The sequence below is a fragment of the Phaenicophaeus curvirostris genome, chromosome 5 (genome assembly GCF_032191515.1).
Source record: "Phaenicophaeus curvirostris isolate KB17595 chromosome 5, BPBGC_Pcur_1.0, whole genome shotgun sequence".
Lineage (NCBI taxonomy): Eukaryota > Metazoa > Chordata > Aves > Cuculiformes > Cuculidae > Phaenicophaeus > Phaenicophaeus curvirostris.
Window position 1 is genome coordinate 68,125,962 of NC_091396.1, and position 22,552 is coordinate 68,148,513.

Below are 22,552 nucleotides of genomic sequence, written 5' to 3' on the forward strand. Positions count from 1 at the left end.
CAGCCCAGCCCGACTCGGCTTCAACCGCACTCAGCTCTTTTTGACCTGACTCAGCTCCTTGTGGCTCAGTTCAGCCTGCCCTCAGCAGTGCCCGGGCTTCAGCTGGGCTCAGCTCTTCTTGGCCCGGCTTCAGCTTCAGCTTTGGTTTGACCGAACTCAGCTCCGCTTCAGCCCAACTCAGCTTTGACCTGGCTTCGGCTGCAGCTTCGGTTCCTCTTCAGCCATACTCTGCTCTTCTTGGCTGGACTTTGGCTGGGCTCAGCCTGGCCCAACTCGGCTTCCACCGTGCTCGGCTCTTCTCAGCCAGGCTTCAGCTGACTCATTTTGATTCAGCCTAGAGTTGCCTTTGGCTCAAACAGGCTTCAGCCCAGCTTTGGACAGACTCAGCTCTTCTTGGTTTGGTTTGATCCAGCTTTGGCTCTTCTCAGTTTAGTTCTGCTGGGCTTAGCTGGACTCTGCCCTTACCCTGCAGCCTAAAGCTCTTCCCAGTTTAGTTCTGCTGGGCTTAGCTGGACTCTGCCCTTACCCTGCAGCCTAAAGCTCTTCCCAAAGCGCTTTCCTTCTAAATGCATTTAATTTCTCCCCCTTTTCTCCTCTGTAAGTGAACAGGTGGGAGCCAGGATGCCTTCTGCACAGAAGCCAATGCGCTACGGCCACGCTGAGGGCCACACCGAGGTCTGCTTCGACGACACTGGAAGGTATGGACAGCATCCTGTATCCCTGCTCCCAGGGCACGCTGGGCTGGAATGCTCCTACCCTGCTCCCCCTGCTTTTTGAGGTGTTGTGGTGAATTTGTAGCCTGGATGGGGCTGGGAGATGCTTTGCGTTTTGCCTGTGTGGCTCTGGGACATATTTTGATGTGCAGAGTTTTGAAATAATTGATTTATAGCTTAAATGTAAGCATATAGATATGAATCATGGAATGGTCTGGGTTGGAAGGGGCCTCAAAGCCCACCCAGTTCAACCCCTTGCCATGGGCAGGGACACCTCCCGCTGGATCAGGGGCTCCAAGCCCCATCCAACCTGGCCTTGAACCCCTCCAGGCACATATGCACTAGGGCTTAAAAATAGAGTTGAAGAAACCCAATATTGGGTTTGCTGTCTCTTCTTGCTATCCTGTGCCAGTTCTTGAATGCATAAATGTAGACTAAATATTTGCCATTACCTTTCATTGATTAAGAATAAATAGTAAACCAGAAAAAAAGCCCTCCCAAAATGAACTCGTGGGTAAGTCTGACATTTGATATAGTTTAAGTCTGTATTCTCCTATCCCTTTGTTTAGTCCATTAGTCTTGGTATAAAAACTGCTCTTAACCGTTAGTCTAACAGTCCCTCAAAACCACAAACAAAACATTACAATGCAAGTCTTTAAAGGGTGCAGACATCTCTGCTAAGTACCTTGCTGTACTGCTTCTGGGCTCTCCAGCATCAATAAATTCAATATCAACAGTGTTTAGTATCTGTCAAAGTACAGCCCTGACAGAGCGAAGAGCAACATCACAGCTTCACCGCTGGCTTTGTAATGTTTTGCTGTTTAATTAGAATTATTCGGGATTGCAAACAGCTCTAGAAAACAAGAATCAGAGAATCATTTGGTTGGAAGAAACCTTTGAGAATGAGTCCAACCATACCTGTCCACTACTAAAGCAGATCCCTGAGCGCCTCATCTGCCCATCTTTTAAAGACTTTTAGGGATGAGGACTCCCCCACCTCCCTGGGCAGCCTCTGCCAGGGCCTGAAAACCCTTTTGGGGAAGAAATTTTTCCTGATGTCCAACTGAACCTGCCCCGGTGCAACTTGAGGCCATTTCCTCTTGTCCTGTCATGAGTTAGTTGGGAGAAGAGACCAACATCTGCCTCACTGCAGCCTCCTTTCAGGCAGTTGTAGACAGTGATGAGATTTTCCTGCAACTCCCTTTTCTCCAGGCTGAACAACCTCAGTCTGTTTGCTCTGTGACTTCAGGTTATTGTTTACTGTTCTAAAATTGTGACAGTTAACTCCAACAAACCTGAATTCTGTATTTACCTTGTTTTAAGTATTCTTTGGGCCTGGAACATGTTAAGCTTGTTAAACTTCAGTCACGCATGCATTAACACTCTTTAGTTTTGCCCTCAACTTCTTAATCAGCTATCAGGTAGGTTTTCAAAGGCTTAAGAAGCAATTAAATGCCCAGTTCTTGGAGAAATCAGTACTAATTAAGTCCTTTGACAAATTTGCTCTAAGATCTTGGAAAAAATGGATTGGCGGTGATATCTAAGGGTGAGTTCAGATGATTGCCAGGCATAGCTAGTTGTCAGAGAGTCGAGATGCTGTTTTATGGTACCAGATGTGAGTTTCCCTCCTCTGGAGCTCTCAGCACAGGAAGGACATGGATCTGTTGGAGCTAGTCAAGAGGAGGCCGTGGAGATGATCCAAGGGCTGTAGCGCTTCCTGTACGAGGACAGGCTGAGAGAGTTGGGGCGGATAAGCCTGGAGAAGAGAAGGCTCCAAGGAGACCTTAGAGCAGCTTCCAGAATGGAAAGGGGCTCCAGGAAATCTGGGGTGGGGCTCTTGATTAGGGAGTGCAGGGATAGGACGAGGGGAACAGTTTTAAGCTGAAAGAGGGGAGACTGAATAGAGATCTTAGGAAGAAACGTTTTGCAGTGAGGGTGGGGAGGCCCTGGCCCAGGTTGCCCAGAGCAGGGGTGGCTGCCCCATCCCTGGAGGGGTTCAAGGCCAGGCTGGATGGGGCTTGGAGCCCCTGATCCAGTGGGAGGTGTCCCTGCCTATGGCAGGGGTGGGACTGGATGATCTTTAAGGTACTTTCCAACCCAAACCATTCTGTGATGCTATGATACTATGGATATGTTACTTTGGTATAATAAATACAATATATAATAAATATTTGATATAATAAATATTTGGTATAATAAACATTTGCTGTATCACGTAGGATTTATTGTGTTTCAACTTAAAAAGAACCCGACACTTCAGTACCATTTTCATTCTGGGATTGAAAGTCACAGTGGGTGTCCTCTCTGTTCCTGACTCTTAACAAATATTCTGTCTTTCCACAGCTGCATCGTAACCTGTGGCAGTGACGGAGACGTTAGGATTTGGGAAAACCTGGATGATGATGATCCCAAGTCCATTACTGTGGGAGAAAAGGCCTATTCATTCGCTCTGAAGGTAGCATAGTTAGTGGAAATCCTGTAAGTTGGGTGGTGCTGGTGCTGATGCCCAACGTGAATGTGCAGGTGCTGGGTTTTCAAGCTCAGGGATGCTGCTTGTGTGGGTAACATTAAACATATTCAAAGATAAAATACAGGAAGAGGCATGGATAATGTGGTACGCAGCGCATTTCAGTTTGATGTATGTTAAATATGTCGATCTCTGTCTTAAAATTAGTGTATGGAAGAAATGAATTGAATGCAGTTTGGGGACCTGTAGGTATTTAAATTTGAGCATAGGAATATATCCTAGCTTTGTGTCTAAGAGAAAATATTAAAGCAGTATTGAAAACATGATTTTCTGAAATACACAGACATTTAATTGATTAAATGTGGCTACAGACTTATTGAATATTTTAACTAAATTAAGTATTTTATATAAACCAGAAGCACTCTGACAATTCAATTTACTCCATACAGGACTATAGAGGAATTTTTCCTCATATTAAACTTACGAAATACTTTTCTTCCCCTCCTCTTCCTTCACATACAGTCATACTCATTTCTGACTTTGATCGGCTTTCCGAGAAACAAATCCAGCGGTTTAAGCTAATTGTGCAGTGAACTTTTTAGGCTGTTTCAGTGTTTTCTCACACTGTGAGCTGCAAAGTTTTCCAGTGTAAGATGTGATCATCAAGTATTAGGAAAAGGAGTGGGAGTGTTGTTTTATGTGGGCCTGTTTTAAGTTCCAAGGAATTATAATCTATATTAATCAAAAATTACTTCCACAAAGTCAGCGTCTGGTAACACTTTGGTCATAATTTTAATAATTGGTTGATAGCTGGCTCTCAAAATTTTTGTTCAGCCCTTAGATGCCTCTGAGCCACTGTCCCCAAAGTCAGTACAAGATTCTTGCTTACAAAAGTCATAATGATTAGCGAGAACGCTGATTACAGGCAGTTCTGCAGACCAGTATCTAAAGCATAACCTGCTCTGTTTGTTTTAATGTCGAGGCAGTTCCTTTTACTCTATCTTATAGGAGTCGTTATTTGTAAATAACAAGGCAAGTAAATTCACAGAATCATGGAATGATTTGAGTTGGAAGGGACATCAAAGCCCATCCAGAATGCTTTGTGAGACTTAACTTTAGGAAATCTGATTTCAAAAATTATTCTTCATTAATGAAAATACCATGAGGAGCTGATCCGAGATGTCAACATAACCTAAGTAATAAATCTCGTTGCTGATTTAGTCAAGGTATTCAGTACTGGCTGCTGCTTTGTTTATCTTCAGGATTTTTACTATAACTTTGAGCAACTTAGGAAAAAAAAAAAGCAACACCCCTTCCCCCCAGACCCAAACAAAAACACCTCAAGGAAATAAAGCATTTCTTTATTTATCTATCTCTAAAACGTACTGCTGGGTACAACTGAGGAGTAGTATTGTCACTTAAAAAAAAGATACTACTTTTCCAACTATAGGATAATGATTTCTTTTGTCTTGCACTTCTAATCTGGATACATTTTTAGTGAACATCTGCATTCTCTTTTCCGAAGACATCTCAGCTGTAGTTCATGAACTTCTCATCTTCTCCTGGTGGCATCTAACTGAGCAGTTCGGTCCGAGGGTGCCCTCTCCTGATGCCACAGCATATGAAACCAAACAGGATGCAAGATGCTTCCTATTCTGAGAGCTTTCTTGCCTGTGTAAAAGGAGTAGATTTTTCCATCCACCAGAAGAAGATCAGACAGTTCTCTCTGAAATTCTTTAGCGACTTTGAGTATTCATTATTTTAATAAAGACACGGGTGAGGAAAGTCTTGATGCAGTAGGTTGCCGTATAGTTAGCATGATTAATTTTATGTATTTCAATATTCATAGAATCACAGAATCATAAAATGGTTTGGGTTTGAAGGAACCTTAAAGCCCATCCAGTCCCACCCCTGCCATGGGCAGGGACACCTCCCACTGGATCAGGGGCTCCAAGCCCCATCCAACCTGGCCTTGAACCCCTCCAGGGATGGGGCAGCCACCCCTGCTCTGGGAAACCTGGGCCAGGGCCTCCCCACCCTCATATTAAACCTGGCAGTGTGTTTCTACAGGAGTGAAAGTAGGAGAATAGTAGGAGAATAGTTTTTTCCATGTTTTACTAGTTTGGTTAAAGTAAAAAAATATGAAAAGCTACTGCACTTGCCTGTGTTTTTTGTGTAGAAGTAGAAGGTAAAGAATATTTCACCAGCGACTCTTACTGTCAGGCCTTTCTGGGAACCACTAAAGTTAATCTACCCAAACATTGAGATGATCAGAGTAATTTTTTTGGCTCCATTGGCATAAATGTGCTTTAACTGACACATTTTCTGATGGATTTTATTTTCAGAATGGAAGACTGATCACAGCAGTATCGAACAATACAGTTCAGGTACACACGTTTCCCGAAGGAGCTCCAGATGGCATCCTTACTCGTTTCACCACGAACGCAAACCACGTCGTCTTTAATAATGATGGCACCAAGATTGCTGCTGGATCAAGGTAATCTGTGATGAGGAGAAACATTGCTGTCATTCAAAACCTGCCAACACCCTCTCATGCTGAGTTTTAGCAATGAGCTCATTAATCCATGTGCCTCTGAGGGTTTTAAAGTATGGCAAAATGCCTTCCAGGGGTGGAGAGGAAGAAAGGAATGAAAAGAGCTTGAGAAAACAACGCTCTGAGAGATACTCAATCCACCAAATAATTTTAAACAGAGTTCTGTTGTGAAATAATTCCTTTCCTTTGGAAGACTTGAGTACTTTCACTCATGATGTATTTAAAAATAAGTCTTTGCTCATATGGATCTCATTGCAACATCAATGATTTTGTGACTGTGCTAAGGATCATGTCCTGAGTGCTCAGGATCGCGGTGCTGCAGACGTGCGTACGCAGGCAGAGGTTTGATGGATTCTGATGTGCGCAAGAGCTTTGAGTCACCGTTCTCTGGCATAAGTATCATCACCGTTCTGCCAGATGATAACAGATGACAGTTGAAAGACTTGCCTGGGGGGAATTAAATGCATAGTTCAGTTAATTTCTTAGGGCAGCATGTGTGCTTTTACATAGTATAGACTAGTCCTTTGACAGAGATGGCAAAATAGCAAGCAGGCATTTTTTATATATTTATTTATGGCTCCGGTGATTATTAATTGGCTTTTTGAGGAGGGCCACAAAGATGATCCGAGGGCTGGAGCACCTCTGCTATGAGGAAAGGCTGAGAGAGTTAGGGTTGTGCAGCTTGGAGAAGAGAAGGCTCTGGGGAGACCTTAGAGCAGCTTCCAGTGCTGAAAGGGGCTCCAGGAAAGCTGGGGAGGGGCTCTGGATCAGGGAGTGCAGACACAGGATGAGGGGAAATGGTTTTAAGCTGAAAGAGGGGAGATTGGGATGAGATCTTAGGAAGAAATGTTTTCCTATAAGGGTGGGGAGGCCCTGGCCCAGCCAGGCTGCCCAGAGCAGGGGTGGCTGCCCCATCCCTGGAGGGGTTCAAGGCCAGGTTGGATGGGGCTTGGAGCCCCTGATCCAGTGGGAGGTGTCCCTGCCCATGGCAGGAGGTGGGACTGGATGGGCTTTGAGGTCCCTTCCAACCCAAATCATTCCATAATTCTTTGACTCTACTGAAAACCTCTTCTTAAAAGGAAACACTTCTTCCTAATACCTGATCTAAATCTCCCCTATTTCAGCTTAAAACTGTTCCCCCAGTCAGGGTGTATGGAATGTTATGTTAAACACGTATACAGTCTCTGTGTACATAATACCTTCTTCAGAAAGCAACTTTATTTTCTGGACTTTGGAACAAAAATTATTTCTGGTAAAAGTATTTTGGCCTTGCTCCTATTGTCGTTAGCTTCAAGAGTCTCATTTTCCCTTGAATTATACAGTGTTGAGAGCTGTAACTTCCCCAAAACTTAGTTATTGCCCATTTTTTATTGCCGTAAACACAGAGTTTGTCATTGTTCATATCAATGTTAATGCTGTTATGTCTCTGCTGTTGTGATCTACAGTGACTTTATGGTCAAAGTTGTGGAGGTGACTGATAGCAGCAAGCAGAAAACGTTCCGAGGACACGATGCTCCCGTCTTAAGCCTGTCTTTTGACCCCAGGGATGTTTACCTGGTAAGAAAACTTCTGTGTGTACTTTCTGCTTTGAAGTTCCTGGAAAGAAAATAAATACGAATCTTTTTACAAAGAAACCAGTGCCTGGGCACGTGAGACTGCGTCATTGCACCTGACCTTCCTGATAACAGAGTGTGTCACAGCTGGTTCCCCCCAGGGAGAACTCGGTCTTTGCTTTACTATCATCGATGTTAGAATCATAGAATTATAGAATGGTTTGAGTTGGAGGGAACCTCAAAGCCCATCCCATTCCACCCCCCTGCCTTGGGCAGGGACACCTCCCACAGGATCAGGGGCTCCAAGCCCCATCCAACCTGGCCTTGAACCCCTCCAGGGATGGGGCAGCCACAGCTTCTCCAGGCAACCTGAACCAGGGCCTCCGCATCCTCACTGTGAAGAATTTCCTCCTTATGTCTGATGTAAATCTTGCCCCTTCCAATTTAAAGCCATTCTACCTCTTCCTATCACCCCATACCCTTGGAAAAAGTCCCTCTCAAGCTTTCTTGGAGCCCCTTTCAGTACTGGAAGCTGCTCTAAGACCTCTGTGGAGCCTTCTCCAGGCCGAACAACCCCAGCTCTCTCAGCCTGCCTTCACAGCAGAGCTGCTCCAGCCCTTGGATCATCTCTGTGGCCTCCTCTGGACCTGTTCCAACAGTTCCATCTCCTTCTTCTTATGTTGAGGGTTCCAGAACAGGACACAATACATGTTCTTCTGGAATCTAATGCTGATATGATTTTAGAGGGGAGATGTCTGGCTGAAGAAATGTAACATTAATTTTGAGCTTCTTTTGTGAATAAGCAACTCACTTGAAGTGTGAGGGTTTGAAATTACCATAGCTTGGAGTTGAGTACAATATCAAGATAACAGTATTTGGAGGTTTTAAGTCTTAAAAGTATTTAAACCAGGAGGCTTTCTTTATAAAACTGCCTGTGTATTATAGCATTGGTTACAGGGATTCTTTTAGTTTTGTAGTATTAATTTCTCTATGTCTTTAATTATTAATTTGTTTACAAAAATCTCTTCCATAGGCATCAGCAAGCTGTGATGGCTCTGTCAGAGTGTGGAAAATCGCAGATCAGGTAAAAGTGTTCTTCTGATATGAAATCTTGTGTTCCACTCTGACAGTGGCAACTTTTGGGGCAATTGGACTAAAAGCCTGGGGCTGTGGCAGTATGATTCCTGTTTGTTTGTGCTAAAATTTGAGGATCTAGCCACTCATTCTCTGTATTGCTGTGGTGAGATTCAGGCTGATGTGTGTTGCCTTACTGCACTTCATCTGCGTTTGACAAATGCATTTGGCCAGGCTTCGGTGAAACCTAAAAATATGTGAGCTCATTTGTTCTGCACTTGTTTGAAAACACTTGATCTGTGATCTTATTTCTGCTACAAGCAGTCATATTGCCATTAAAATAGCTTCAGATCTATATTGGCAAGATATTTTTTCAGGGTTTTCTTCTGAGGCAGCGTTTATTATTGTATTTGGAAGAAAGAGATTATTTCAGGTCCAAAAAAGGGATATATTTTTTACTTTTATTTTTTTGCCCCACACTTCCTTTAACAATTTGTATGATGAAGTAGATTTTCAAAGAGCTAGAAAACTCATTTTTTAACATTGTGTTTTCAGACCTGCGTGACAAGCTGGCCGCTGCTGCAGAAGTGCAATGATGTGATAAATGCTAAATCAATATGCAGGCTCGGCTGGCAACCTGGCAGTGGGAAAGTAAGTGACATCGTGGCAGCCACATCTTAATTCTTCTTTTCTCTTTGGGAGTCCAGCAGTAGAATTCAGTCTGGGCAAACCCAAATTGCAGTTCCTGGCACCAAGGAATCATAGAATGGTTAGATGCAAAAAGACCTTTGAGATCCTTGAGTCCAACCATACCTGTCCACTACTATACCAGATCCCTGAGAATCTTTCAAACCCCTCCAGGGATGGTAACTCCACTATATCCCTGGGCAGCCTCTGCCAGTGCCTAAGAACCCTTGCCATGAAGAAATTTTTCTGGATATCTAATCTGAATCTGCCCTGGTGCCACTTGAGGCCGTTTCCTCTCACCCTGTCACCTGTCACTTAGGAGAAGAGACCAACACCTGCCTCACCGCAGCCTCCTATCAGGCAGTTGTAGGCAGTGATAAGGTCCCTCCTCAGCCTCTTGTTTTACAGGCTGAACAACCCCAAGTCCCTCAACTGCCTCTCATAACCCTTGTTCTCCAGCCCCTTTCCCAGCTCCGTTCCCTTCTCCAGACACGCTTCAGCCCATCAATGTCCTTTTTGTAGAGAGGGGCCCAAAACTGAACCCAGGATTCAAGGTGCGACCTCACCAATGCTGAGTCCAGGCAGACAAACCCTTCCCTGCTCCTGCTGGCCACGCTGTTTCTGAGAGAGGCCAGGGTGCCGTTGGCCTTCTTAGGCACAAGGGGAATATTTGGGGTGAAGTTCATTTTAAGAAAAATAAAAACCTGGGCATGATTCCTTGTTGAAGCTCCAGACCGTGTTTGATGGTGGTCCAGCTGTCAGCCCCAAACAGTGTTCAAGAATCAGCTTACACTGGATAGGAAGGAATATCACAGGCAAGGAGAATAATCAAACTGCTCCCAACAGAGCAGTGAAGGAGTTCAGTCTTTCCCTGCTTGAAGTAAAGTTGGCCTTATCAATAATTTTGCTCTGTAAATATTCCCTTAGTAAGTTGTTCCCTTTCTTTTCACCTGAAGAACGAGGTTGGTTCTGTTGTGACAAACAGTGGTGCGGATCCGTCCTGCAGGTCTGGTGCCCTGTGGATGTCTGGTTGCAGGAGCCCTGGGTAGGGGTCGCTGGTCACTTCTCCGATGGGCTGGCGAAGGCCTCTTGATCAGGGAGTGCAGGGATAGGATATGGGGAATGGTTTTAAGCTGAAAGAGAGGAGATTGAGATGAGATCTTAGGAAGAAATGTTTTACCATGAGGGTGGGGAGGCACTAGCACAGGTTTCCCAGGGACGTGGTGGCTGCCCCATCCCTGGAGGTGTTCAAGGCCAGGTTGGATGGGGCCAGTTCTTACCTGAATAATCTGGTTTCCCCGACTTAGCATTTGTGTCTGCCTGCCAGGCTGCTGCGATAGCGTTATGTACAAGTTTTCTGTGGAAGAGAGAACATCACCTGCAGTGCAAGTGTTTCAATATCCATGTTGCATAAAACCAAATATTTTCTAGGCTAATTCTTCAGGAGAATGTAAGCCTTCTGCTCAGAGCATTGAAAATTATTTGTATGTGTGTGTGTTAGCTGTTCCACAAATAAGAACTTCTAACCTTATGGTGTGGCTGTCATGACCTTCAGTTTTCTGCCAGAAAGAAATGAAGAATAAAATAAAACCAGGCACACTTTGCTATGTTACATGTGGAAAGCATTAAAGAACCTTGTAATTCAAGTTACTTCAGCTTGCTTTACTTTCTTAGTTGGCATCACTTGGATGCTAGAGAAGCACTAAATACTGAGGCAGTCCCAGGTGGAATACTTGTGGATGAAGGAGCTGTGCTATTTGAATGTTCTGTTTTAAAGGTACCTGGTTGTAAATTGTCTGATTCTTCTTTCCTTTGAGCAGTTGCTGGCGATTCCTGTCGATAATGTTGTTAAACTGTACAGAAGAGAAACCTGGGATAGTCAATTCGATCTGTCGGATAAAGCCATCATGCAGGTAGGTGCAGAAACTGGGTGCTTGCTAAATCTTCCAGAATTTAAATGTTATTCTACTAGAATTTATCGTCTGGACAGTATCTCCACCACCACCACCGTGGTTTTGATTGTTCACACTTCCTATTTCTTTTCTGATCCTGTTACATTATGTTGGAAAATAAGGCAAGATGAGTGTGAAGCGTATTTATGTGTCTCTTTCTCCCCTCTTTCTTTATAGTAACCCACTGAATCTCTAAGGTCTATTGGTGTGTCACAAAGAGCAGCTGAAGAGCAATTGTTTTCACAAATTCCTTTACATATATAGCTTTTTAGGGAAAACGTCAAGAGTATTATTTCTCTATGGAACAGATCTATCAGTTGCTCACTATATTTTACGAAGCTGAAATTTAGCTTTGCAGTAGCACGTTCATGCCGTCATCTTTCCTTTGACCTCATGATGTGCTTGATAACTTTTGGGTTAAAAAAGACTACTTCCCTGGTGTTATTAAGAGAAAGAATGCACAGTCTTGGATTTCAATTTATGCAAATTTATTGAGTTCAAAATAAATTAAGCTATATTTAATGCTAAGCTTGCAAAATATACTATGCTTCTGTCTAGAATCAGATCTTGTTTGACCTTGTGGCAGTGTTTAGTGACAAAAGATGGATATTCCAGAAGAAAAAAAAATACTGTGTTTCAAGAATAGTTCTTGCAGGGAGCTGCCTAAAGCTGTCTCTGATGCAGGGGGCTGGATGTGATTTGATAAAGATCATAGAATCAATGAATAGTTTGGGTTGGAAGGGACTTCAAAGCCCATCCAGTTCCAGCTTCTCTGGGAAACCTGTTCCAGTGTCTCACCACTCTCACCGTGAAGAAATTCTTTCTTATGTCTAGTCTAAATCTGCCCCTCTCCAGTTTATCCCCATCGCCCCTCATCCTATCAGTGCAAACTTTTGTAAGAAGTCCCTCCCCAGCTTTCTTGTAGCCCCTTTCAGTACTGGAAGCTGCTTTAAGGTCTCCTTGGAACCTTCTCTCGAGGCTGAACAAGTCCAATTCTCTCAGCCTGTCCTCATAGCAGAGGTGCTCCAGCCCTTGGAACATCCTTGTGGCCTCCTCTGGACCTGCACCAACAGCTCCATCTCGTTCTTGTGCTGAAGATTGCAGAACTGGACACAGGACTCCAAATGAGGTCTCACAAGAGAGGAATAGAGGGGCAGAATCCCCTCCCTCGCCCTGCTGGCCACACTGCTTTTGACGCAGCCTTTTATTCCAGAATATCTGTATTTTAAGCCCGAGAACATAATTGGTGTGTGTGCGTTGGTGGTTATTTTTTTCTGTTTTGTATTTTTCCACAGCCCTTGAATGTTGTGGCCTGGTCTCCTTGTGGGCAGTACCTGGCAGCTGGAAGCGTGGATGGGAATGTGGTAGTGTGGAATGTGGAAACCCAGGAGTGCATAGAGAGGTATTATGTGTTGTTCCATAAATCCCTAAAGTATTCCTCTTATCTTGAAATAGAATTTTGTTATCTTTTCTGCAAAACTTCTTTGTGCAAATCTTCTTAATCTAAGAGTTAATTGAAGGGTGGTTTTGATGGAAATGAGTTTTCCTCACATCCTAAGACCATGGGCACTAAGATGTATTTTCTAAAGGGAAAGGGAAATTCAGATGCCTCTGTCAGCCATCCTCACCCTCAGGCAAAAAAGGATAAACTGGCAAATTGCACTTTATCTTGGTTGGTTAAAAGGATCTCTTTCAAAAAAAAAAAAAAGAAAAGAAGAGAAAAGGTATGATTAAGTGAGGTAGAGAAGAAGCAAAGGGATGATTTATCTGTCTGAATATTTTGGGTAAGAAATGTGATTGTTACTGTAACGCTTATTTTAAGAATTAAAGAGAGATTATGTAAATAATTAATGGGAGGAGATTTTTTTGTGAGAATAAAGGGTGGAAAAGACAGAGGATTAACTCATCAGTTTGGTGCAAGAGAAACAACTGAACGTTCTTTTTATAACCGGGTGGTTCTGGAATGTGTGACTGCTGAAGAATTACCTTGTCCTTTCTACACGTACTACAGAATCATAGAATCATTTATTGGAAAAGACCTTTGAGATTATTAAGTCCAGCCGTACTCGTCCACTACTAGGCCAGATCTCTGAGCACCTTGTCCACCAGTCTTTTTAATTCCTCCAGGGATGGTGACTCCACCACCTCCCTGGGCAGCCTCTGCCTGAGAACTCTTTTGGGGAGGAAGTTTTTCCTGATGTCCAATCTGAACCTGCCCCAGCACAACCTGAGGCCATTTCTTCTCCTCCTATCACCTCTCGCCTGGGAGAAGAGACCCACACCCACCTCTTTACAACCTCCTTTCAGGCAGTTGTAGACAGTGATGAGATCTCCCCTCAGCCTCCTCTTCTCCAGGCTAAACAGCCCCAGGTCCCTCAGCCACCTCTCCTAATCCTTGTTCTCCAGCCCCTTCACCACCTCCGTTCCCTTCTCTGGACACGCTCCAGCCCCTCAAGGTCCTTCTTGGAGTGAGGGGCCCAATGTATCAGGAGGTGTTGTTTTAAAAATGTGATTCTGTTTGATTTTTAAATCTTAATTTTTTTTTTCCATAGCAAAAGAAGAACTTTTATATTTTTTATGGTAGTTATTTATGCTAAAGAAACCTATTAATCATTTTATTATGATGTCTGTAACAGCGCTTTCTAATACTAGTAAATGCTACCTACCGCTTTTTACAATAACTCTTGAAGTGGTTACTGCCCTGAGAAGCTTACTAAAAATCCAAGATTTTTATATTCTTTTTAGAATGAAGCATGAGAAGCGTTACTCAATTCATGGCCTGGCATGGCACCCCAAGCACAGACAAGTCGCTTATACGGATAATGAAGGAAATCTGGGCTTGCTGGAAAATATCGGTGATGAAATGAAACCAAATGACAAGGTGATCAGTGCCAATTATTTCTTATATTAACATGATTATTTAGGTTATCAAATTATATTGAATATTCTGTATTGTATATTGGAAGTTCCCTCTTGTGTGTTAACTCATTGTTTGAATTCCATGTCCAAAAGCAGGTTTCTGATATTCATTAATGTGATTTTAGGTTGCCAGTGTAGCGACAAAAGACTTCAATGACCTCTTCGATGGAGATGATGACGACGACTATTTAAATGGAGAAATGGTTGAACCGATGTCTTCCCCAAAGGCTGGAGATAATGAAGATGATGGGGATGATGATGACCTTATGCCAACTTCAGGCCGTCTGAGACGGACGATAATTGATGATGATGATAACTCACTAGGTACTGGATGAACTAATTTTCTGGAGCTCTCTAGTGCTGTTATTGGGACGATTGCATAGCATCCTCTACTCAAATATATTCTGCCTTATTTTTGCAGTCAAAGCCTGACTGGTTAATTTTTTTTTACCTACATTCTGTCACCGTCATATGTGTAAATTGTAATTTGTTTTATATTTTAACTTCTAGATATCGGGTTGATAAAAGCTAATTCTGATCTTCTTGGAAAGGAAGATGATGATGATGATGGTCAGGCTGGTGGCTTTACAGCTTTGCCACCATCATCTACCCAGCAGCCGTTCTATGATGGGCCGATGCCAACCCCCAGGCAAAAGCCATTCCAGTCTGGCTCCACTCCTACACATCTCATGCATCGCTTCATGGTAAATCTCACTGCTGTGTGATTACGTAGATCGAGTTGCTCCATTAATATTGTCCTACCATGTCTTAATCTAATATTTTCCAAGATTTCTTTATTTTTTCTTAGTAATTCACAGTGTGAAGCTCAATGGTGGCAAGTGTCAATGCAAAGACTGCATCATGTTATGCTTTATATTTTAGTTGCTTTTGATATAGAAATAAACAATTGGCTTTAAGACAAAAGCAAGCTATACAGTTTCATAGAATGATAGAATGGCTTGGGTTGAAAGGGACCTTAAAGCCCATACGATTCCAACCCTCTGCCATGGGCAGGGACACCTCCCACTGGATCCAAGCCCCATCCAGCCTGGCCTTGAACCCCTCCAGGGATGGGGCAGCCACCACTGTGCTGGGCAACCTGGGCCAGGGCCTCTTCATCCTCACAGCAAACCATTTCTTCCTAAGATCTCATCTCAGTCTCTCCTGTTTCGGCTTAAAACCATTTCCCCTCATCCTGTCTCTGCACTCCCTGATAAAAAGCCCCTCCCCAGCTTTCCTGCAGCCCTTTTTAGTACTGGAAGCTGCTGTAAGGTCTCCTTGGAACCTTCTCTTCTCCAGGCTGAACAACTCTCTCAGCCTGTCCTTGTACAGGAGGTGCTTCAGCCCTCAGATCATCTTTGTGGCTTCCTCTGGACTCGCTCCAGCAGATCCAATGTCCTCCCTGTGCTGAGGACTCCAGAACTGGATGCATTTTGTGCTTTTTTTGCTATTGAATTCTAGGAAATCTCTTTTAAAAAATCTTTTATAGCTGGAACTTACGGATATTTTTGTTAAGGCTTGTACGTTACTCACCCACTATTTCTAAAAGCAAGTTCTTCACACTTAATTTTGTTAGGAGACAGGTGGCAAGACATGAGAGTTTAACTAGTTCCTGCCTAATGCAGATGAGAGTTAGAGGGGGCTGGTTTAGGGCAGTCAACATGCTCTAATTTTTTTGGGGGGTTCTTTTAACAGGCATGGAATTCTGTTGGGATCATTCGCTGTTACAATGATGAGCAAGACAATGCTATAGACATCGAATTCCATGACACTTCCATACATCATGCCACACACCTACCCAACTCTCTGAATCACACGATGGCTGATCTCTCCACAGAAGCTGTTTTACTGGCCTGCGAGAGTACAGAGGAGCTTGCCAGGTAAGTCAGGGCCATAGTATGGAATTGCACTGAGCTGGTTTTAAATATTTCAGCTTTTAATTTCAGCTTTCTATCCCTTTTGAAATTTTTGGCTTTTGGTTGTGCTTTTTATTTGTGGGACAACTTTTGAGCATGATTTTCACCCACTTGAAGACATCAAGATTATTGAAAGATGTATTTTGTTCCTGGAGGTTTCTTTTTTAATCCCATTTTTCAAATATAATTATACTGGAACCTTCATGCTTTGCTAGCTCAAAGGAAAATGTAAACGTGAACAATAGTCTTTCGGTCTGCTCAGATCAAAGATGTATCCAAAGAGCTATGCGATTTCTTTTCACACCACTGCTAAGGAGATACGTTTGGAGATACCCAAAGAATTATAAGTGTGAAGAAAACAGCTTTATGAAAGATTTAAGCAGCTGGCACTTCTCAACTCTGTTCTTGCATTTAAGAACGATAGCAACAATATTTTATTTATTTCTCTGGAAATATTTTGAAGAAACTTTCTTCTTATTTTCACACAGCATTGTGATAAGTTTAAAAAGCACCATTTACCTTTAAAAGTGTTTTTTGTATTTGTATGTGGGGGCTGGAGCACCTCCCATACAAGGACAGGCTGAGAGAGTTGGGCTTGTTTAGCCTGGAGAAGAGAAGGCTCCAAAGAGATGTTAGAGCAGCTTCCAGTGCTGAAAGGGGCTTCAGGAAAGCTGGGGAGGGGCTCCTGATCAGGGAGTGCAGGGACAGGGCAAGGGGGAAATCTGCAAGAGAGGAGATTGAGATGAGATCTTGGGAAGAAATGTTTTCCTGTGAAAACATTTGGTTGTCTGACTGAAAATTTCAGGTTTTTTTCTCATTGAAAGTGAACAATGTATCAAAACCCACCACACCTGTGAATTCGGCGTGGGCAGTTTTCAGTTACAAGGATAGAAGAACTGAAGCTCCTATGTTTATTCCCTTTGAAAGAGAGCATAATACAACAGACTTGTAATATTCAGGGGTACCGAGCAACTTCGGTTCTTATTGACGTTAATTAAGCAGGTCACTTACCTGTTGCCAACTGAGAAATCTGCCCTCAGACTTCCAGACTGTCTCTATTTTATACTTTATAGGGTTTGAATCTATAGTGCTGGAGGCAGGGGGCTCTTCGGTTTTTGAGCAAGAGTTACACCTTTGCAGAGGACCACGTGTAATTAGTGGTTCCTTTCTGTGACCGTCACAGATTCCAGGTCTCTGATAAAACCGTACTATGTCGATATGTTTTCAGATATTGTATTTCTCTTCATGTTGGGATGCTTAACTCTTGTTCTTTCTTTTGGCCTTAGCAAACTCCACTGCATTCATTTTACCTCATGGGATGCAAACAAGGAGTGGACAGTGGATATGCTGAAGGATGAAGACATTGAGGCCATCTGTCTCGGTCAAGGCTGGGCTGCTTGTGCCACTAGTGCCTTGCTAGTTCGCGTGTTTACAGTTGGAGGAGTTCAGAAAGAGATCTTCAGCCTCCCCGGTCCAGTGGTGTCCATGGCAGGACACGGAGAGCAGCTGATGATTATTTATCACAGAGGTAGTTTTCTCCCCTCTATCTTTGAACTGGGGTTCTGTTTTCAATCCTTGTCTGTTACTGGCTTCAAACATTGCTTACTTTTAATGTAATCACCAGAAATACTTTCTTCTTCTTCTTCTTCTCTTCTTCATGATGCTTTTACTGTCGCAGCCCACAGATCTTTGACTTCTGAAAGCAAAGCCTACATTTTATATTAGGATACCTGCATTAATGAGGGAAGGGGATAATTTTATAACAGTGACATTAACAGATTAAGGTTGGGTTTCAGATATGCCAGAGTTAATTACTATAGGACATTAAGGAAGTAGTTGTTGTTTCTGTGTCCAAAATAACAAATAGTTATTTGTCTGACAGTGGTGTTCATGGCTAAAGCTGCGTTAAAATTAGGTTGTAATTGAAAACCTAAATTTGGCCAAGAGACATGACAATTCTTTTGTTTCCTAACATAGTCATTGAACAACTTCTTCCTAGGTACGGGGTTTGATGGGGACCAGTGCCTTGGAGTACAGCTCATGGAGCTAGGGAAGAAGAAAAAGCAAATTTTGCATGGAGACCCTCTTCCTCTTACAAAGAAATCCTATTTGACCTGGGTTGGATTCTCTGCAGAAGGTATGAAATACCTGCATGAGTGACGGTGAGAAATACCGACTCTATTCGAGGAATTTGGAGGAGAGTTTGACTTATTAATGCCCCTTTAGTAATGGTGATCCTGGCACTTTGATTGTTTTTTATATCTCCTGAATGCTAAACGAAGTTCTATTTTCTCACTCTTTCAATATATTTGTCAGACATTGTTAATATGTTTCCAGTGTGAATAGAATACACTGGAGTGTTATCAGAACTTCTTTTCCTGATTGGTTGCCCTGCTCAGCAAAAAAGCATAGAATCACAGAATCATTAAGGTTAGAAAAGACCTCTAAGCTCATCCAGTCCGACTGTCAGCCCAGGCCCACTGTGCCTGCTAACCCATGTCCCCAAGTGCTACGTCCACACATTTTTGAACCCCTGAAGGGGTGGTGACTCCACCACTGCCCTGGGCAGCCTCTTCAAATGCTTCACCACTCTTTCAGTAAAGAAATGTTTCCTGATGTCCAATCTAAGCCTCCCCTGGTGCAACTTGATGGCATTTCCTCTTGCCCTATCGCTTGTTACTTCGGAGAAGGGACCAACACCCACCTCGCCACAACCTCCTTTCAGGGAGCTGCAGAGAGCGATGAGGTCTCCCCTCAGCCTCCCTATCTCCAGGCTAAACAACCCCAGTTCCCTCATCCACCCCTCATAACTCTTGTTCTCTAGTCCCTTCCCCAGCTCCATTCCCTTCTCTGGACACGCTCCAGCCCCTCAATATCCTTCTTGTAGAGAGGGGCCCAAAACTGAACCCAGGATTTGAGATGTAGCCTCACCAGCGCTGAGTCCAGGCAGAAGATCCCTTCCCTGCTCCTGCTGACCACACCATGGTTGATCCAAGCCAGGATGCTGTTGGCCTTCTTGGCCACCTAAGCAAACGCTGGCTTGTGTTCAGTTGCTGTTGACCAGCACCCCAAAAAGAAAGAAACTGTATTAATATACCATAGTAGTTGCGTGCAACTACTCTGCTGAATCTCCACCCTGAAAGCTGGTAGCTTAGAGACATTTTTATGATAACCAGAAAGCCTGGTTGTAAAATAGCTCATTTTCTTTGAGAATCTACCCAAATAGTATGAATTTCATTTCTTTTACGTTGGAACTCGAGTTGGTTAACTTGCAGACGCGCTGACTGTCAGAAGGTGGCGCATCTTTCCAAGGAAACCAGCTTTTCCCAGCTAGGTTGCACTGTTTGAGATAAGTAAACCATCGTTTCCCAGCAGTAACCACCAGTTCAAACCTAGTCACGTTGTAATTAGTTGCCTCTCAGAGTAATTGCTTTCATTTGTAACAAACAGGTACCCCGTGTTACGTGGATTCTGAGGGAATCGTGCGGATGTTGAACCGAGGACTTGGTAATACTTGGATTCCAGTGTGTAACACAAGAGATCATTGCAAAGGAAAATCCGATCATTACTGGGTAGTTGGCGTCCACGAAAATCCCCAGCAGCTCAGGTCAGATATTTCACAAGGAAATGCTTTGTTTGGCTTGGTTTTAATTTACAGAGCACTTCTCGCTAAGAAAAACTGGAAACGACTTTTAGTAAAACAAGTGGCTGGTAAATATGCACAGTAAGTGATCCAGTTCCTAAATGTAATTCTGATGTTTCATTACTAAACTGGTTTTGTATAAAGTCATTAGAGTTTTATAATTAATAACAACTTAATTGTGGCTTTTTGCTTTGGCCAGCAGGCGTGTGCCTATAAGAATGATGGGAACAAACTTTTTAGTAGGGCGGTTAGTGGTAGGACAAAGGGTAATGGTTTTAAACCAAAAGAGGGGAGATTTAGACTAGATATACGGAAGAATTTTTTCATAATGAGTGCGGTGAAACACTGTCACAGGTTGCCCAGGGAGGTGGTGGAGGCCCCATCCCCGAAAACATCCCAGGTCAGGTTGGATGGGGCTCTGAGCAACCTGATGGATTTGAAAATGTCCCTGCTCACTGCAGGGGAGTAGGACTAGATGACCTTTAAAGGTCCCTTCCAAGTCAAACCATTCTGTGATTCTATATTTGTGTATAAACTATGGCTATGAATTAAAAAATTGTAAGAGTGCTCCTATAACTGTTTAGGTGAGAATTAACCATTTCTTTAGACACCACTACTATCACGTTATATAGATAAGTTAATTTCTGTTTACTGTTAACAAACATCGTAGTTTAGTTGCTAAACTTTGTTTGTAGTCCTCTTTATTCAGTGATCTGTCCTTCTCCTACCAGGGCAGAGCAATTGACTCACGTATTTTACTGAAATTTAGGCTCTCTTACTTTGCTAGTCATGTAGGAGTTGATGGGAGACTGCATTTTATTTCCATTTACGTGACATTCTTTGTAATACTCTGTTTTTTGTAATAAGGGCAGTAATTTGCTGTCCCTGCTAAACGTCAATTCGGTGTCTGTTTCTTCCTCCAAACCGTTATTTAAGGTTGGCCTCCAGAAAGCTCAGCACAAATGTGCAGGACACATCATGTTGATGGGATGATCAACCGTGACTCTGTCGTCATGAGTTTTGTCCTTTATTCCAAGAAAGAGAGCGCTGCTCTCTTAATTATAAAGAACATTTTATTCAAAGCCACCAGCATAGTAACAATAAGGGGGGAGAGTGGTTGTAGAAAAACCATATGCCTTAATGAGCACAGATAGCCAGAACACTAATGCTTCCTGCTCTTTTTTCTTCTGGTGTCTCAAACAGCAGCTTATAAACCCAGACATTTTTGTCAATGCTGAATTGGTGCTGCTGGAAATACAGCTCTTCCCCAATCAATGTTTTGCCTAAGTGGTTGTTACCAGAAAGCAGTAGTTTAAATGTAATGAAACAGTAAGCCTGCGCTTTTAGTGTGTGTTTATCTGTTTCACCCATCTCTTCTGTCCCCCCCTCCAGCCCCTCCTCGTGTGTAATAGCTGTTAAATTGTGTATTGTGTGAGATAGAAATCTGTGTCTGTCTCTGCCACGTTTGGAGTTTCTGGTGTGAACAAGAGCAACGTGTGCTTTGCTGGCTTTAAAATCTTTTATTGCTTGCAATGCAAAAAGAATCACAGAATGGTCTGGGTTGGAAGGGACCTCACAGCCCATCCAGTCCCACCCCTGCCATGGGCAGGGACACCTCCCACTGGATCAGGGGCTCCAAGCCCCATCCAACCTGGCCTTGAACCCCTCCAGGGATGGGGCAGCCACCCCTGCTCTGGGCAACCTGGGCCAGGGCTTCACCACCCTCACAGCAAAACATTTCTTCCTGAGATCTCATCTCAATCTCCCCTCTTTCCACTTACACCCATTCCCTTTCATCCTGTCCCTGCCCTCCCTGATCCAGAGCCCCTCCCCAGCTTTCCTCTAGGCCATAGTGACCAAAATACCATTCTCTGGGATTTCCAATTTTACATTTAAACAAATTAACTTGTAGAAGATGCTTACGGGAATGAGATATATACACTTACATATTTAAGTCAGTAATTTAATTACTAGTTTTTAAAGAACAAATCCTCTTAAAGTATCTTGCTTCTTAGAGACGCTATCTAGGCATAGGGGCACTGGTGACTGTAGGTGCTGAGCGCTATATGTGGTTTTTTTCCCATGCACAGGTGTATTCCTTGTAAAGGAGCCCGATTCCCTCCTACGCTCCCACGGCCTGCTGTAGCAATATTGTCTTTTCAGCTTCCTTACTGTCAAGTCACCACAGAAAAGGGACAGATGGAGGTATGGAATGGTGTTGAGTTCACGGCTGACAGCCTTGGATGTTCCCGTAGTAGGGATTGTATGAGACTCCTATTAATCATCTCAACTATGAAAGAGGGGGTGTATGAACTCTAAGACGTGTGGCAGAGGAGGTCATTTGGGTTCAGTGTTTTGGATCGCTCCTCTGGTTTGGTTTGGTTCACAACTGTTTCTAGAAAGATGCAAGGTAATGTATCTGGAGCTGATGCCAGGTTATAGTTACACAGAATCTATTTCTGACAAATGAAATCTTTCTCACTCTCTCTTTTATTATTTTTATTGAGTAGTGGTTAGTGTTCTAGCAAGCACTAGATTTTGGGATCCAAATCAAGATTCCCCCTTGAAGGCGCCTGTTTTTAACTATTTTAGAAGTAACAAAATTTCTGGAAGATGTTTTATTTAAAAGTTGTACTCAGAACTCAAACTCATACAGTCATTCTGAAACCACAGGCGTTCTGGCTTGAGTTATTTTCTTAAGGTAGAGTCTGATTGAAGCAAGATGACGTCAGGAGAACTTCTAGAAGAGTATCTATATTTATTCTTCAAGTTTTATCGTTTGTGATGTTTAGCTGTACTGCAGAAAATAGAAATGAACATGAAATTCTAACGTGGTCCTTAGAGACAGTTTAATGCTATTTGAAATTTATTCTCTTTGATAAAAGCGTAGATAAATAGCTTCAATTGTAAACTCATTTTTAATGAGTTCTCCTGCATTTGGTTTGAATATTTTTATTCTTTATTTGATGGGATATATCTTACACACATAAACAAAAAATAATAGAAGGGAAATGCTAGGAACTTTTAATTTAGCTTGATAAAATATAGACTTCTGTGCGAATAAAGAAGCAGAT

General features: G+C 43.0%; 1 protein-coding gene across 1 annotated transcript in view; it reads left to right on the top strand.

Moving 5' to 3' along the window:
• Positions 1–607: 607 nt before the first annotated feature.
• WDHD1 (WD repeat and HMG-box DNA binding protein 1) overlaps positions 608–22,552 on the top strand; it is a 31,836-nt gene continuing 9,891 nt past the window's right edge. The window contains exons 1-16 of the mRNA XM_069856779.1: positions 608–698; positions 3,057–3,168; positions 5,526–5,677; positions 7,180–7,291; positions 8,321–8,371; positions 8,917–9,012; positions 10,869–10,961; positions 12,296–12,402; positions 13,746–13,881; positions 14,045–14,243; positions 14,430–14,623; positions 15,615–15,799; positions 17,122–17,363; positions 17,835–17,972; positions 19,286–19,442; positions 21,569–21,683. Coding sequence (XP_069712880.1) covers positions 622–698; positions 3,057–3,168; positions 5,526–5,677; positions 7,180–7,291; positions 8,321–8,371; positions 8,917–9,012; positions 10,869–10,961; positions 12,296–12,402; positions 13,746–13,881; positions 14,045–14,243; positions 14,430–14,623; positions 15,615–15,799; positions 17,122–17,363; positions 17,835–17,972; positions 19,286–19,442; positions 21,569–21,683 — 2,166 coding nt within the window. The 5' untranslated portion in view covers positions 608–621. The remainder of the gene's footprint in view (positions 699–3,056; positions 3,169–5,525; positions 5,678–7,179; positions 7,292–8,320; positions 8,372–8,916; positions 9,013–10,868; positions 10,962–12,295; positions 12,403–13,745; positions 13,882–14,044; positions 14,244–14,429; positions 14,624–15,614; positions 15,800–17,121; positions 17,364–17,834; positions 17,973–19,285; positions 19,443–21,568; positions 21,684–22,552) is intronic.